The sequence below is a fragment of the Seriola dumerili genome, unplaced genomic scaffold (genome assembly GCF_002260705.1).
Source record: "Seriola dumerili isolate Sdu_G_001 unplaced genomic scaffold, Sdu_1.0 BDQW01000035.1, whole genome shotgun sequence".
Taxonomy (NCBI): domain Eukaryota; kingdom Metazoa; phylum Chordata; class Actinopteri; order Carangiformes; family Carangidae; genus Seriola; species Seriola dumerili.
Window position 1 is genome coordinate 2,282,832 of NW_019174290.1, and position 14,912 is coordinate 2,297,743.

A 14,912-nucleotide genomic window follows, 5' to 3' on the forward strand; every position below is an offset into this window, starting at 1 on the left:
AATCATTTATTGCTGCATATAATAGTTATCTGTCCCACCTGCAATATAAATACTACATTTTTTGAGAGATTAACACCAGTTGACTTTATAGTGACTGGGGCCCGGTTATGGGGGTGTGTGTGGGTGTGTGTAGAGGGGGCTTCAGGGGGCCCCTGGGCTGGTCGGGGATTACAGATGTGTTGTTGCTTCACTCTGGGTGTTTGGGCTGTTGTTTGGGAGCCCTGCGTCTCTTTCCCCATCACTACCAACTGAATGAAAAGCTATCACGAACTGCAAACTGCAGTATGGTCACTATAACAACAACACACTACAAACTCAAACTACAGACACAGCAGAATGAACATGTCAGTGGTTTTTAACCGACGCCTTCTAGCTTTAACGGACAGACCTGCCCCTCCTCCACAACCGACAGAGACAGGACAGACGTAGATGCAGCCACAGAAGAAAGAAGGAGTTTTATTCTGACTATATTAACCGACAATTGAGAATGAGGAGACGACAACTCACCAAACCAAACTGGGTCACAAGTCCAGACGCGTGCGGTCCGACGGGGGCAGAGAGCGGTGTAACGGCTGCTCCGGCTCCGAGCCGCTGCAGCCGTTAACTATCTGAGGAAACAGCTCACTGCTGCGCGGCGGTTACCGTTGTGATATTATATCAAAACATTGGGCTAATTGGTAAAGCACGAAGTGAAAAATACATCCGCCATGCTGACAGTCCCTCTTCCGGACACCACAACATTTCCCCCGGGTCTGCTTCACCGCCCCACAGCGCCCCCTGCCGGCCGGGAGACATACGACAGTGTTCATACTTGAGTCTTACACGTTTGTGTTATAGTAGTATTTTATTTTTGAATGCTTTAAGCTTTTGGGTGGAGGTAGAAATTTCAGAGACAAATATCTCTAACCTTTGACAAATAAAACTGAAATTAACTTCATGGTTATATATAGTACCATGTGTAATTTGGGTGACCCAACCATTTATCTGAGAATATATGGCAGCAGGAGTGGAATGCAACTAAGTACATTTATTTAAGTGATATAAAATATAATTTTACTTCATTGTATTTATGAATGAATGAATGAATGAATGAGTTACTTGCAGATTAAGACAGACCAAAAAACATATACACATACTTTTAAAATAGTGTCTTGTTGAGGATAAAACCATTTTGGCTTGTGACATATTTGTCAAGTTGTCATCAAGAGTGATTTCCCCTCTAAACTTCTTGGATGGTTTAATTTAATTTTAATAGTTTTAAGCCAAAGTAGGTAAAATTTCCAAAAAATAAAAAAAATACAGATTTTATACTGTTTATCAGAATGAAGTTTTTTCTTCTTTCCTGTCCCATTAATCACCTCATGACCCCTTTTATCTGGTGATTGAACTACCAAACTGTGCTTACACATTCATGCATTAGTTTTAACAGATATGAATTTCAGACATGATAAGATCAGTCACAGGGGACATTTTTCTGCAGAACAAGTTCTTCTACTTTTGATACGTTATGTTCATGCTTTTGTTAAATCTCTGTACTTTTACTTTAGGATTCTGAATGCAGAACATATTAAAGTATTTTTAAATTCTTACATTGGTACTTTTAATTAAGTAAAGGATCTGACTACTTCTTCCACCACTGTATGGCAGTTTGCAAAGTGTTTACCACAGCTGTAATTAATGCACTTTGTCTCTGCTGAATTACCTCTTACATAACTGTTTAATAATTGAACTACCTGCTGGAATCAGTTTCTGTAAATTCAGGGAAAAACATCACACAGGTCCTTGCACACACTCAGCAGAACACTGAGCAGACAACAGCTGATAAAGCGCTGGTCCTTCCCTTCTTTTAGTGCTTTAACAAATGACACTACCAGTGTTCACAGGCCTGGTTGATCAGTGAGTGAATTTACTTGAGGATTACTCAGAGTTAGTTCTTTTAAAATACATCTTTAATTCAGTTAATGTAATATAGAGGGTGATGCTCACAGACGTGTTCACTGTCCCGGCACTAAAACAGACCACACAGACGCACTGTTAAACAATGACCATTTATTCACACGCTGTATGGGACTCAAAACAAGCGTGACAGAGTGAGGAGGCTGCTGGCGGGCAGGTTGGGTGGGTGAGAATCTTTAAATCAAACATGAGCGACAAACCGACGATTTTTGTTTGCACTTGTTGAGATGTACAAAGTACATGTGTGTCAGCCCGGCTGCTGGAGTGGAGGCCAGGGTTCAGATAGTGGGGCCTTGTGGTTCAAAAATCAATCACGCACAGTTTGAACAAGAATGATTCACTAAAATGTCCTGTAATCTTGTTCCATACTCGTCCACTGAGTTTAATTTTTTATGATTCTGTCTCCGCGTTTTCCTGTTCATCCGTCAGTGTAGCTGTGAACTCTCTCCTGTGCTGTTTCACTATTTGCTTTGAATTACACAAACGTGGCAGAACTACATACAACAGCGCACAAGTAAAAAGGGTTTCCCTGTACAAAATCCATCTTAAAAATACAAACATACATACAATGGCACACTTTGCTTAGCAGTGAACAATAGAGACAGGTGAACAGGGCATAGAGCCATTTTTTTCACGCATGCTTGTACACACACGTGTCATACACACTCACACGCACGCACACGCACACGCACACACACACACACACACACACACACACACACACACACAGTCGGACTTGTAAAAAATTAAACTTCAGCAGAATAAAGATGAAATGTGTGGGGGTTCGGCTCAGTGCAAACATTATGGCTTGGGGAGCTGTGGTAGAAGGAGCACTGACAACAGGCAGTGGACAGTAAAAAAAAACAAACATGGTTTTTCATATATTCCACCCCAAACATCACACATCCCTCTCAGAAACCGCGTAACACGCTCACTGAGAATGCCTTAAGTGCTGAAGAACCCTCGCCCACACTTGCTCTCCATCCTTTATCAAATACGATGATTATCGAATGTTATTTTTTTTTCTTTTCCTCTGTGTGGTGGTCTTTTAAACCTGACAGCTGCGTTTGTGTACATGAATTCAGTCTGTCAACAAAAGCTGCTCCCTCCTGTGCCGTCTTTTTTTATATTTCTCCTCACCTTTGAAGTTCCTTTCTCCCAGTGGGAGATACTGAAATGGCGCGTCAGAGAATGCATGTGTATGTTTTTGTGCACTCATGTGTAAATACAGAAAACAGAGAAGAAGCGTTGTGCAGAAATTCCATGTTCAACCAGTTCAAATTCTCTCATTTACAAAAACTGACTCATCTAGCTCTCAGCTCTCGTTGGAGAGTCTCTGGAATAGGCATGATTATCTGGTAGTACCGCCGTTGTGAAAGTGTGGAAAACGAGAACAGTAACTGTGTGTGTAAGCACAGTGACACAGAGGCGTAAAAGAGTAGGGGAGTAACACACACTCGTCAACACAGTGAGGATCATTGTGAACGAGGGCAGAGGGCAAGTGAGAAGTGTAGGTTTAGTTCTTTGGGGCATGAAGGGTTGTTTCGTCACCAGTCCTTCCCACATCTCCTTATTTTGTCCTCCTCTGTCCTCAGAAGCCGTCAGCTCTTTCCCCTTTAGACCAAACACACACCGGCCCCCCCCCTCCTTCATTTTGTGTACGTGTGTGTGTGTATCATTTTCTGCAGATTTTGTCTCTAGAGTCAAACAAATGAGGAGAATCCCGTCACAGGGGTGCGCGATCCCGGCGGGTTGGTGTTGGGGTTGACATGTGTGTGCGCAGGCTGCCCTGTGGGTGTGTACGCGCCACCTGTGCTGTGCTGGGTGACCACGGTCTGGTAGTAGGGCTCCGTGTCTGCGGTGGCGCACTCCTCGTAGCCAAAAGGAGCGCCGATCCCTTTAAGGCCTTTGGGCTGCCGCTTCCAGGAGTTGTAGTAGGTGGGGTCGCTCATGTAGTGGTTGACGAAGGAGTGCTTTGGCTGTTCGTCCTCGTAGTCACTGTCTGTTAACTGGAGACATACAAACACATATACAGAGACACAGCAGGGGTTAGATTCTGAGGGGGATGACATCAAGCAAGGCGCCACAGCCCGGCTTGAACCACAGACATTTGGATAATATTGTCCAGCTCTTAAATAGCACTGTTGGCACTTTTAATCCATTATGGGCAGCATTTTGGTCAAATCAGCATGTTGCATGAGAGGTGGAGGCAGAGGGTTGGAGAGAGCTCTCTGACAGCACATCCTGTCCAATCACATTAAATGGTGATCTTAGCCACTTAATGTGATTTGTCTTTAGCTTTCATTTCCACCTTTTCTTCTTCCACAAGCAACATCTCAGGCTGACAACACCAGCACAGTGCAGAGCACTTTCTCTTTCTCAAGTGTCTATCAAACATCTTTCATTATCCAAGAATACAACAAGAGTCCAGGTTTCACAGTGGCATGAAAATGGCTGGCTGGTTTTACTTTCTTTTTTTTTTGGTGATAAATGATAGATGATAAATTATTTGGCAAATCAGGGGTGTTCTGGTGGCCTACATCCCCCCCCCCCTCCATCCCTTCATTTCCTGTCATGTCTCCACTGTGTGCCAACTAATAAAAGCAAAAAATGCTGGGAAAAAATAAACAAAGCAGTACAGAGGTGGGATTACAAATTCATTAAGCCAAGTAGTGAGGACACAAAAGAATTACTCTTTTTTGCCTTTATTAAACATGTAACTAGAGATTTGACATGAAATGAGGGGGGCGAGGGATGACATGTAATAAAGGTCTCTGGCTGGAACCTTATACATTGACATTACATGGTCAGTATAGAGTAGTATAGATGGTAAAGATAACATGGGATGTGTCTTAACTGTTTGAAGCCTACTACTAAAGAGAGAGAGAGAGAGAGAGAGAGAGAGCTAGAGGTACCTCTGACTCAGAGACCTCAGTGGGCTTCTCAGTGAGTGTGGTGCTCTCCGTGAGCACGGCTCCATTATAGTTGTTACAGATGTCCTCGTCTGAGTAGTGAAGACCACCTGGACTGGGCCTCGGAGGAGACCTGCACAAACACACACATACAGACATTAAATCTGCCACATGTGATATATTTTCATCAAATCAGTGTGTGTGTCAGTGTGTGTGCGAGTGCTCACCTGGTCCCATTCTTTTTCAGGAAGGAGTTCTTGGTGTTGAGCGCTCTGCTGTTGAGCTCCAGAGCGGTGAATCCTCCGTTGTCCAGAGTTACAGACTCCTCCGCTGTGGACACGTGCTTCCCTGGAGGAAAAAGAGAAGGAATCAGATGGAATCAGTTCAGATAAATACTAAAAATTCAAAGCAGTTCAGTCACTTGTACGGGATAACCGTAGAAAAGCTGTCCTGAAATTGTTCCTCTCGCTGTGCAGACTTTATGTGTGATCATTCTTTTATTCATCTTGTTTTCAGCTACCTCTCAGGCTTGAGAATAAGAAGCAAATGAAACACGAATGCATAATTTGGCACTCAGGCAATAACCACGCAGAAAACCTTCATCATTTAGGCACCAATAACCATAACAAAAGGAACAATAAAGGGAACAATGTCAGGTTTTAAATTGGAAGAAATATGGTTGGAGCACACCAAGGTGCTCTGGATGATTTAAAGCCAACTGAACAAAAATTTCAATGACTCCTATTCATTCCTCCGTTGTGTTAATGTTTGTGTGGTCGCCCTGCCTGCTCTCAGTCCTCCTACAGCAACTCCCTCACTGTGTTTGATCACTCTGCTGCCCAGAGGTTGTGCCAAGGTTTCTGTGGCAACTCAGATTAACAGCTGTCCTGATGTAACCTGCTTATTAGGACTCATTTTGTATTGCAGATGTTGGCACGCACGCGTGCGCACACACACACACACACACACACACACACACACACACACACACACACACACACACACACACACAAAGTGACTGCTGTGCCTGCAAATAAGAGCATCACAGGAAGCCTGAGAGGAGAAGAAACGTAGAGGCAGACAGGAAGGAAAGTCTCAACATGAAGAGGCAAAGCTTTAGATGAGTTACTGGGCAACACATCACACAAACTAACAGTGTTTTGTCATAATGAGGAGGGAGTTTGTCCTTCAACTCATGTTGGTGAGCATCTGTCCCACCGAGGCTTCATTGAGTAAGACTCTGATCCCTCCAGCTCCAGGCTGCTCAGCTCTCTCACTGACCCTGTGGAGGTGGTGTGAGCTCAAACATAAGAGAGCCACGTCCAGGTTTGAGTATAAACACTGGGATGAAACACTGGAGTTAGCAATCTTTCCCGTGGACCTCTCCACTGAGAGATCCACGGGAATAATGACGCCCTTGAAAGTGGTGCAGGTTTTTTCTCTATCATTCTTAAGGTCTGCATGAGTGGTTCTCAATTGTTGTAACAGTTGAGAACCACTCAAAATGCAGATGTATAAAGTTTTAGTCTTTTGCATTTGCCAAGGAAAAGAAATCTTTGTTCCACAGTTTCATAACCATTAACAATTTATCCAAAAATGTGTACAAGGAAACAATTGTGTTGCTCACTTGTTGAACATAGAAGAAAGTTCTCAGGATACATTCTTAGAAGAATTTTACACAACATCGGTGAAACGAATCAAAATGAACCAATTCTCGACTCGAAATCGAATCAGGAAATCATTTTACAGCCTGAACAACAATGCTACAGACCTGTGCCACAGGCCTTGTACTTGGTGCTGTGTCCATGCAGCAGCAGGGTGAAGACCAAGACCAGAATGAGGATGAGTCCCACCAGAGCCATGACCAGTAGGAACCACCACTCCTCATAGAAGGGACGCTCCGACAGCGCTGCAGGGAGAGGGACACATGTAAGGGGGGATATAACGCTTTGATCCATGTTGAAGCTGTAGTTTCTCCCACAGGACCAGAAGTACTCCTCACAGTCTGTAAATGAGGACGGACTCTTTAATTGAGCCATTGAATTGTCATAACAATTTTCCAATCTGACTAAAACAAACCACCATCTCTTTCCCTCGGTTAGGTAATGGGGAAGAGAGAAGAAGCTACATGAACGTCTGGATTAAAGACTTCTCATGATTTATAATTTAACAATAAATTTGGAGTAATACTGTAGCTAGAAAACATAATGGCTTGCACAATAAGCTCAGTTGTAGTTTGCACGACTCTGCCTCTAGATGGCAACACACCCAAAGGCACACAGACCACAATCATACTAACTTCCTACAGTGAATCCAACAGACCAGAAATTCAGTCAAAGCTCAATCACACAAGTTGGATCACCCTGGGTTTGTTCATTAACCCGAGCTCCAGCAGTGTGTGTGTGCGTCCGTGTTTACCAGCGAGAGCAGCAGAGGGTGTACTTGGCTGTCCGTAACCATAGCGATTAACAGCGATGACTCTGAACTCGTAGCTGATCCCTGACCTCAGGCGCTCCATCGGCACTGACACGGATCTGCTGCTGGGAGGGAGGGGTCTGATGAAGGCATCCCACACCCCCTCATCTGCAGAGGGAGAGAGAGAGAGAGAGAGAGAGAGAGAGAGGGAGGGAGAGAGAGACAGAGAGAGAGAGAGAGAGAGAGAGGGAGGGAGAGAGAGAGAGAGACAGAGAGAGAGAGAGAGAGTGAGTGGGAGGGAGAGAGAGAGAGAGAGAGAGAGTCACAGTTTGATGGACTATCAGACAAAGACAAGAGAGGCGATGCCCTTTCAGATGTCATGATGTGATTCAAGAAGATTACAAATCAAATCAAATTCCCTTCCAGCTGATGATAGTGATGATGATTGTGTGATGATGACGATGATCACTGTTATTACCATTAATAAAATGGTTATTAGTATTATTATCAGAAGTAGAATCATACCACAGTCTACAGTCTCCCCTGCAGAGCATTCCCGCAGACGTTCACTTGCTGTATTAGACTTCTGGTAAGCTTTATTAGAAAATTACTGCTGACTTGATTTGCACAGCAGGTCTTAATGAATCTGGAGACAGCAGCGCCAAGTAAAGTTTAGCGCCGAGTGAGTGACACTTAACCTCTCCCTTGATTAAAGGAAAGAATGACTGTACATGATGAAAAGGTGCATGTCAGTTAAGTCATGGCTAATCTCTCTGTGGCGTTCGTGTTGGAGCTCACCCGAGGGACGAGCCTCAATAACGTATCCAGTCACGGGTGCTGCGCCGATATCTCCCTCTGACCAGTGGATATTGAGAGCAGAGGACGTCTTTGTGATGGACATTTCCATAGGAGACCCAGGGGTGCCTATAACGTCACACACAGACACAAATACTGAGGACACAGCTCTTATGTACGTTCTTTTTCTGAAAACTTTAACTGACTATTACCATAACCACTAGTCAGTTTGTGAGTCTGTTGACGTAAATGCATCAACATAAACATATTTCAACCAAGTACATACAGTGAATGTTTTTCATTCTTTATAGCAGCATTCACACAAGCACAGGTAGCATACGACCTGAACACGCCTTATCCCAACCTGTACCCTCACCTTAACCCGTATCTAATACGGACCCAAATTAAATACCAAATCTCAACTCTTTATTTCCCTAACTGGGAGCTGAGTCTAGAGATGAACCGATCAGTTGAGCAACTGATTAGTTGATCGAAAGACAATTTATCGACAAGTATTTTGAAAATCAAAGCATCGTTTGAGTCACAGTGTCATTTTTCAAGTAAAAATGCCAAATATTTGGTAGTTACAGCTTCTTAAATGTGAGTATTGCACATTTGCTGCATTTTTCTGTTTTCCATCATTGTAAAGTGAATATTTTTGGGTTTTGTACCTTTGGTCAGACATCACAAAATATGTGAAGAAACTGCATTGGGCATTTTTCTCTAGTTATAGACTTAACAATCTGTAGAAAACAATTATTAGTTTCAGCCCCAGTTGAGTCAACTAATATTTGTTTATGCAAACACAAAGTTACGGTCATACCTACCCTGCACAGGCTGAGCAGTGATGTTTGCCTGTAAGGGGGGCCCATGGCTGACTGTGAGAGCCTGGACACTGAACGTGTACGTTGCTCCTTTGACCAGGTCCCGAACCTTCAGCCATCGCTGCCAGCTGCCTTTCACGTCCACTGTCACAACTTTACTCACTCCTGCTCTCACACAGACAGTTCAAAAGAAATGTCAGTCTCCTCCTCAACAAGAGTTTTTCTCAGTTTGTGAATATGTGTGTGCATACCCTGAACAGGAGCTGTGGGCTGGTAGACGACCCTGTAGCCCTCCAGCTGTCCATTAGGAGTGAGCGGAGCTCCCCAAGACACGTTGACACTTCCTCCTGTCACCTCGGAGAAGGACAGGTAGCTGGGCTGGCTCGGAGCTGCAGACACATGGAGAATGACTAATGAAATAAAAGGAAGACGAATACAGGACAAAAAGGGAACAGAACTGTCACCACTCCGTACCGGACTGCAGGGTCCGAGCCCCGCGGGGGTCACTGGGCGGTCCGTCTCCTGCTGTGTTGAAGGCTGTCAGTGTGACCAGGTAAGGCGTGTAGCTGGTCAGGTTGGTGAGATGCACACGTGTGTCTGGGACAAAAATCATCTTCACCTTCTCACTCTGGTTCTGCTTGTCCCTCTCCCAGTAGTGGATCTACAACGCGGGAAATAAACACCTTCAACCACACTGGCTCTGTTCTTAAAGATTCTCCTGCTCCTGTTTTCTCTTCTCCCTCACTTCAGTTCTGCCAAATATATGTGTTATTTACTGTCTGTCCTTTGCTCCTGAGGTGCCCTTATTGATCCATATAAAATACAAGTGCTCATGCGCTGTTTAACAAGGAAGAGAAAGTTGGTTATGGAGAGATTTGTTTAGGCGCTGACAGTTTAACTGAAGGTTAAGCACCAGTTCTTCACATACCTCTGGTCTAGGTAAATATATCGCCCTTTTTGTCTGTTTTATGCAAAAAATATATTAATATCCCTTCATATATCTTTCTCTCCTCATTTTAAACCTTCACACTACATTCAGTGACATGACATTGCACTTACAAGCACAATGCTGTTTTCATGTCATACTGGGACTGTTGTAATTACCAGTTTCCAACCAGTCAGAAATGTAGAATAAAATCTCTGTGTGTAGCATTTTAACAAACCTTACATGGACCAACATCCTCGCCCACGTCTTTGCAGACCGCACACGCTCATGTGTGAATGGCACAATAATCTTGGACATGACCATTAACAGTCATGACATCGGCCAGTAATGAAGACACACAGGCTACTTTGGTCGATCCCTGTTAGCTTCAATAGAACAAAGGCCACCTGATTATTACACCTAGTATGATGAGATCAATATCAATATTAAGACCTCATAGTGTGTAGCTTGTGAATTTCACAATTTAATGATGCCAAAATGAGCTTTTTTCAATATAAAACAATCAGTCTTTGGTTAAATTTCATATGAATGTGGTGATTTTAGAAATGTGTTTCATACTTTGACAAAACAAATTCCTTTTGAAATCCTGTGACTTCTAGACTGTAGTGTAGGTCACAAACTTTTAATGAAACAGGCCGTATATAATGAGAGAAAACAGATGAGCAATATACTTGATATCTTACTGCCAGTAAACAGCCTATATAAATGCATATCCAGTAACAAAATCTGTTTGATGCATTAAAACAGCTTGCTGCTCCTGCTCATAATGGTACTTCTTGCTTTAAATTTGACCCTTTACAAATCACCACATTTTGTTCAATCCGAAGCTCAATGTAGAGGGAATACTTTCATCTATTAATTTTTTAAACACCAGCTGAGAGCACAGCAAAAATGGCTGGTTTAACATGAGAACTGCTTTGACTTTCCCTACACACACTGTGCAGCCATATCTGATACACACTAACAGCAAGGTTACAGAGGTGGTTGGGCCTCATGCATTAGAAATGAATAAGAAAAAGTATCTTGTAAACAGTCTTATAAGCCCTCAGAGGGAGAAAACAGCCACAGCAGCTGTTACAGGACTTCTTCTCAGGGTGGTTCATTTATTTGAAGCTTAAATGTTTAAGCTTTAAATACAAAGTAACAGAAAAACAAATATGTTTCACTACATGGATGTTTTTTCCTTGACAAGCATTCAGCGGCAATCAACCACCCGGGTATCTAATCAAACAGTACATGGTTTGTCGGCTCATTAAAACTGTAATCAGATCATGAAACTGTGGCCTTCATAAGAACAGACAGACCAGACATATTGTTTTCTGGCACTTGTCAGTGTGTTGTCGATCTGTGGACCAACAAGATGGATACAAAGTGAGAAACCAACAGATATTGATATGATATGATTGATTTCATGTATTTGGCATCAGTGTCGTGTCAGCCAACAACAACAGTTAGTTGTTTTGCTATTACCATAGGCGTTCCTACATGAAACATTATAATAAATACAGTAACAGAGTGGTCATTTAGACACATTTACATTAAGTTTAGTCATTAAGAAGATGCTTTTATTCAAAGCGACTTACAAGTGAAGGACATCACTAAAGCTCCAGTGCAGCAGGAGACCTTGGAGTAATAACTAAGTACTACATCTATTTAATAAGTGCAAGGAGATCAAGGAGGTGTAGCAGCAGTAAAAGCTCTAAGGTCTTTAAAGATATTTAGCAAGGATGTTTAAGAAATGGTCTTAATATTCAGAGGTGATGTATGCTGATGTTTTTATTTGGTAATTCAAGTCAAGTATTTTGTTTTTTGTTTGAATTTAGCAGCTACATACAGGTAGATCCAACAGCGTGTTTCTTCCTGGAACATAAACTGTGTCTGTGCAGTTTGGTTTACTTTTTGTAAAGGGGTCTATTTTGTTATTATTCCTGACATAAAACACCACAAAGCATCCTGAGCTATATTTACAACTTCCAAACTTGGTACGAGTAGCAGCTCATGAGCAGCACTTGAGGGCAGCATTAAACCATCTCTGTCCTTCCACATGCTCTTACAATAATGAGATACAGAGTAACTCATCCATTTGCTCGATTCAAAAAGTATTACCTTCTACATAAAAGAGGTATTTCCATTTAAAACATTATTATTTCAGAAAATAGGAAATATCTTTTGTGACACTTCATTCTAATGGCTTAGTAAAAAAAAAAGTCCACTCTGCTGTTTTGTAATCCACTCTGTTGTTTAAAGATCTATTTTGGTATTGGGTACGTGCGAGACCCTCAGGATTAGTCTAAAAAACAATTTGAAGTTGCCATGACTGAACATGATTTTAATATGATGTGATAAGCTCAAGAACCTTAAATGGATTTTCCAACCATCTCTTTTGTTAAAGAGTTGATTTAGGATCTTAAGTCATGATGAAAAACAGCAGCTGGATGTTTGTATCACGCAGGAGGAAACAGTTTTTAGGTTTTAGGTTTAGGATCTTTTTTAGGTTTTTGTTTGTCTCCACTGCACTTCTATTATAAATAACTGACCCATTTGGAAAAAAATACTAAAACTTGATACTACGAGGATGTGCAGTTGTGGATTGATTCAATCAGAACTATGGATGACCAATTTGTACTGAAGGTTTGTCTGTTGCTGCTCAGATTAACATTTCATAAGGTGCAACCTTTTACTTCGAGTGTGTTTGAGAGATTCCTGTTGACAGGACCTGCATCGTTGGGTAATACCTGTTACCCCTTAGCCATGATGTTCAGGGTGTTTAACAAGCCCTCGAGGACATTTCATCAAACTTCAACTGTGGAAAAATACTCTGCAGTGAAGTTTACCGTTAGTCCTACCTGAGGTCTGTGCTGCTCGTCTAACAACGTAGGGATGTTAACAGAAGTCAGAACCTATAAATTCATTAAACATTCTTTCTTTGCTCTATTTCTCTCATCTTAATCTCCTTAACCCCCCTCTGCCTCACACTCCCCTCCCCATGTCCATCCATCTCTGGCAGTTTTAACGTATTCCCTCGATCCTCTTCTCTAATCAGGATTCTACAGGGATCACTTGCTCGTCTCATTCCTTCACTCTGCAAATATTACATTCCCTTCTTTCTTCTCCATTCCCCCCTCTACTCCTGCAGAAATCAATGTGTCTAAAGCAGGACAGATAACCTTGTGTTTGAAGTACTAAGAGAGAGGGGGTGGGACAAGGGAGTTGAGGAGGAGAGACAGGCAGAGGAGTGATATTGAAACCATTAAAGGATATTCAGATTCTTCCTCTAACTTAATTCTCTCTCTTTCTCTTGTCTCTATAGGACACTTGAAGGTGCAGCAGAGCAAATCTCCTCCAAGACAAGAGTGGAGACATTTTAAATGCAGACATAAACAGCGCTGTGTGCTTTTCTACCACGTGGAGACTCATGCACTGTGTGCGTTTGCTTTTTTTTCGTGTCTTGTATGTAGTGTAGCTGCCACAAGGAATTCTTTGTGTGTATACATGTGTGTGTGTGTTTGTTTTTCTGTGTGTCACCTTGTATCCTTGGATGAGTCCATTCTGGGTCTCGAGGGGGGGTGTGTCCCAGGTCACTTCCAGGATGGAGGGAGACACAGCTGACACTCTTATAGACTGGGGGGCCACCGATGGAGCTGCAGCAGGAGAGATGTTTTGTTAGGCAGTAACTGTGTGTGTGTGCGTGTGTGTGTGCATGTGCGTGTGTGCGTGTGTGTGCGGCTGGGTGTTAGAGTGGGAAGTAGAGAAGATATGTTCTATCCTTCCAATTAGAATGGGCCTAAGGCAGTACCTTGTTACTCCACTGTACCACACATATGCATGAACACTCAGCAGTGTGCACCTGAGGCGAGAGAAAAGGCCATATCACCCCATTTCATCATCCCCCTCCAGCCTTTTCTGCCACCCCCTCCCACTCCTGCTGCTTATCCTCACCTCTCACTCCTCGGCATGTGATATGTATAACCTACTAAACTCTACATGCACGCACACACACACACACACACACACACACACACACACACACACACACACACACACACCCACACACACACACACACACACACACACACGCTACACACACCCCTTGAATATGAAAGCAGAACTGGTCTGATGTAGGGAGTGTGAGATTGTAAGAGAAATTGCAAAAATATGTGGGTGTTGCTATCATAACATGCAAATTTGTGCAAATGCACTCTTGTTTGTGTGTTTGTAGTTTCCAAGGAGGAGAAGCTGCTGCTACACACCATCCTGCCAATTGTCAACCAACAACTGGACCATCTCCAAATTGCCAACAGGGCCAAGAGGGGCACAGAGGATGCTGTGGCCTGCCTGCTGCACCTCCTCCTCCAGCACCTGGATTCCCCAGGTACCCTCGCCAGGATACTCTTTGTGGACTGCTCTGCTTTCAACACCATCCAAAGGCACCTTATGATCCGGAAGCTACAACAAGTCAGCACCTGCCATCTGATCCATCTGCTCCACTCCCCTCAAATACTCTTACGACACAGCCCTTCTTGTTCTTCGCACAGACAACCATTCTGTTCTGGACTATTGCTATGCTCACACCACTTCACCCAGTGGAGTGAGTGCATAAACACCTTCATCTCAATGTCAGGAAAACAAAAGAAATAGTAATAATTCACTCCAGCACCTCATCCTCATCAATGATAACAAAACAAGTCGGACAACAACCAACAACCAACCAACCCTGCTGCCAAGATAAATGGAGCTTCTCAGAGCTCAACTGTAAGGCCATCACATATACAATAGCACAGGACATCACACACCCACTCAACCGCCACTTCACTGGGTGCAGGTACAGGTCCCTGAGGTGCAGAAGGGCTCACTTTGGCAAAAGCCTGGTACCCGCAGCCATAGCAGCTTTAAACAGGGTGACTCGCTTCTGTTTTCACTTACCTGCCTCGCCGACAGACACCTCAACCGGGGTGGAGGGTGGGCTCTCTCCAATGATGTTGTAGCTTGTCATAACGATCTGGTAACGCTTGAATTTCTTTAGCTCTACAGAGAAATAACAGTACTTTAAAAACTTTTATAAAA

General features: G+C 43.1%; 1 protein-coding gene across 1 annotated transcript in view; it reads right to left on the reverse strand.

Moving 5' to 3' along the window:
• Positions 1–3,659: 3,659 nt before the first annotated feature.
• The window catches only part of sdk1 (sidekick cell adhesion molecule 1), a 143,999-nt gene continuing 132,746 nt past the window's right edge, over positions 3,660–14,912 (reverse strand). Inside the window, exons 36-46 of the mRNA XM_022738073.1 lie at positions 14,772–14,873; positions 13,374–13,489; positions 9,377–9,563; positions 9,154–9,291; positions 8,906–9,067; positions 8,082–8,207; positions 7,287–7,451; positions 6,640–6,777; positions 5,096–5,216; positions 4,872–5,001; positions 3,660–3,965 (exon numbers count right to left, since the gene is read on the reverse strand). Of these exons, the coding sequence (XP_022593794.1) occupies positions 3,660–3,965; positions 4,872–5,001; positions 5,096–5,216; positions 6,640–6,777; positions 7,287–7,451; positions 8,082–8,207; positions 8,906–9,067; positions 9,154–9,291; positions 9,377–9,563; positions 13,374–13,489; positions 14,772–14,873 (1,691 nt within the window). The remainder of the gene's footprint in view (positions 3,966–4,871; positions 5,002–5,095; positions 5,217–6,639; positions 6,778–7,286; positions 7,452–8,081; positions 8,208–8,905; positions 9,068–9,153; positions 9,292–9,376; positions 9,564–13,373; positions 13,490–14,771; positions 14,874–14,912) is intronic.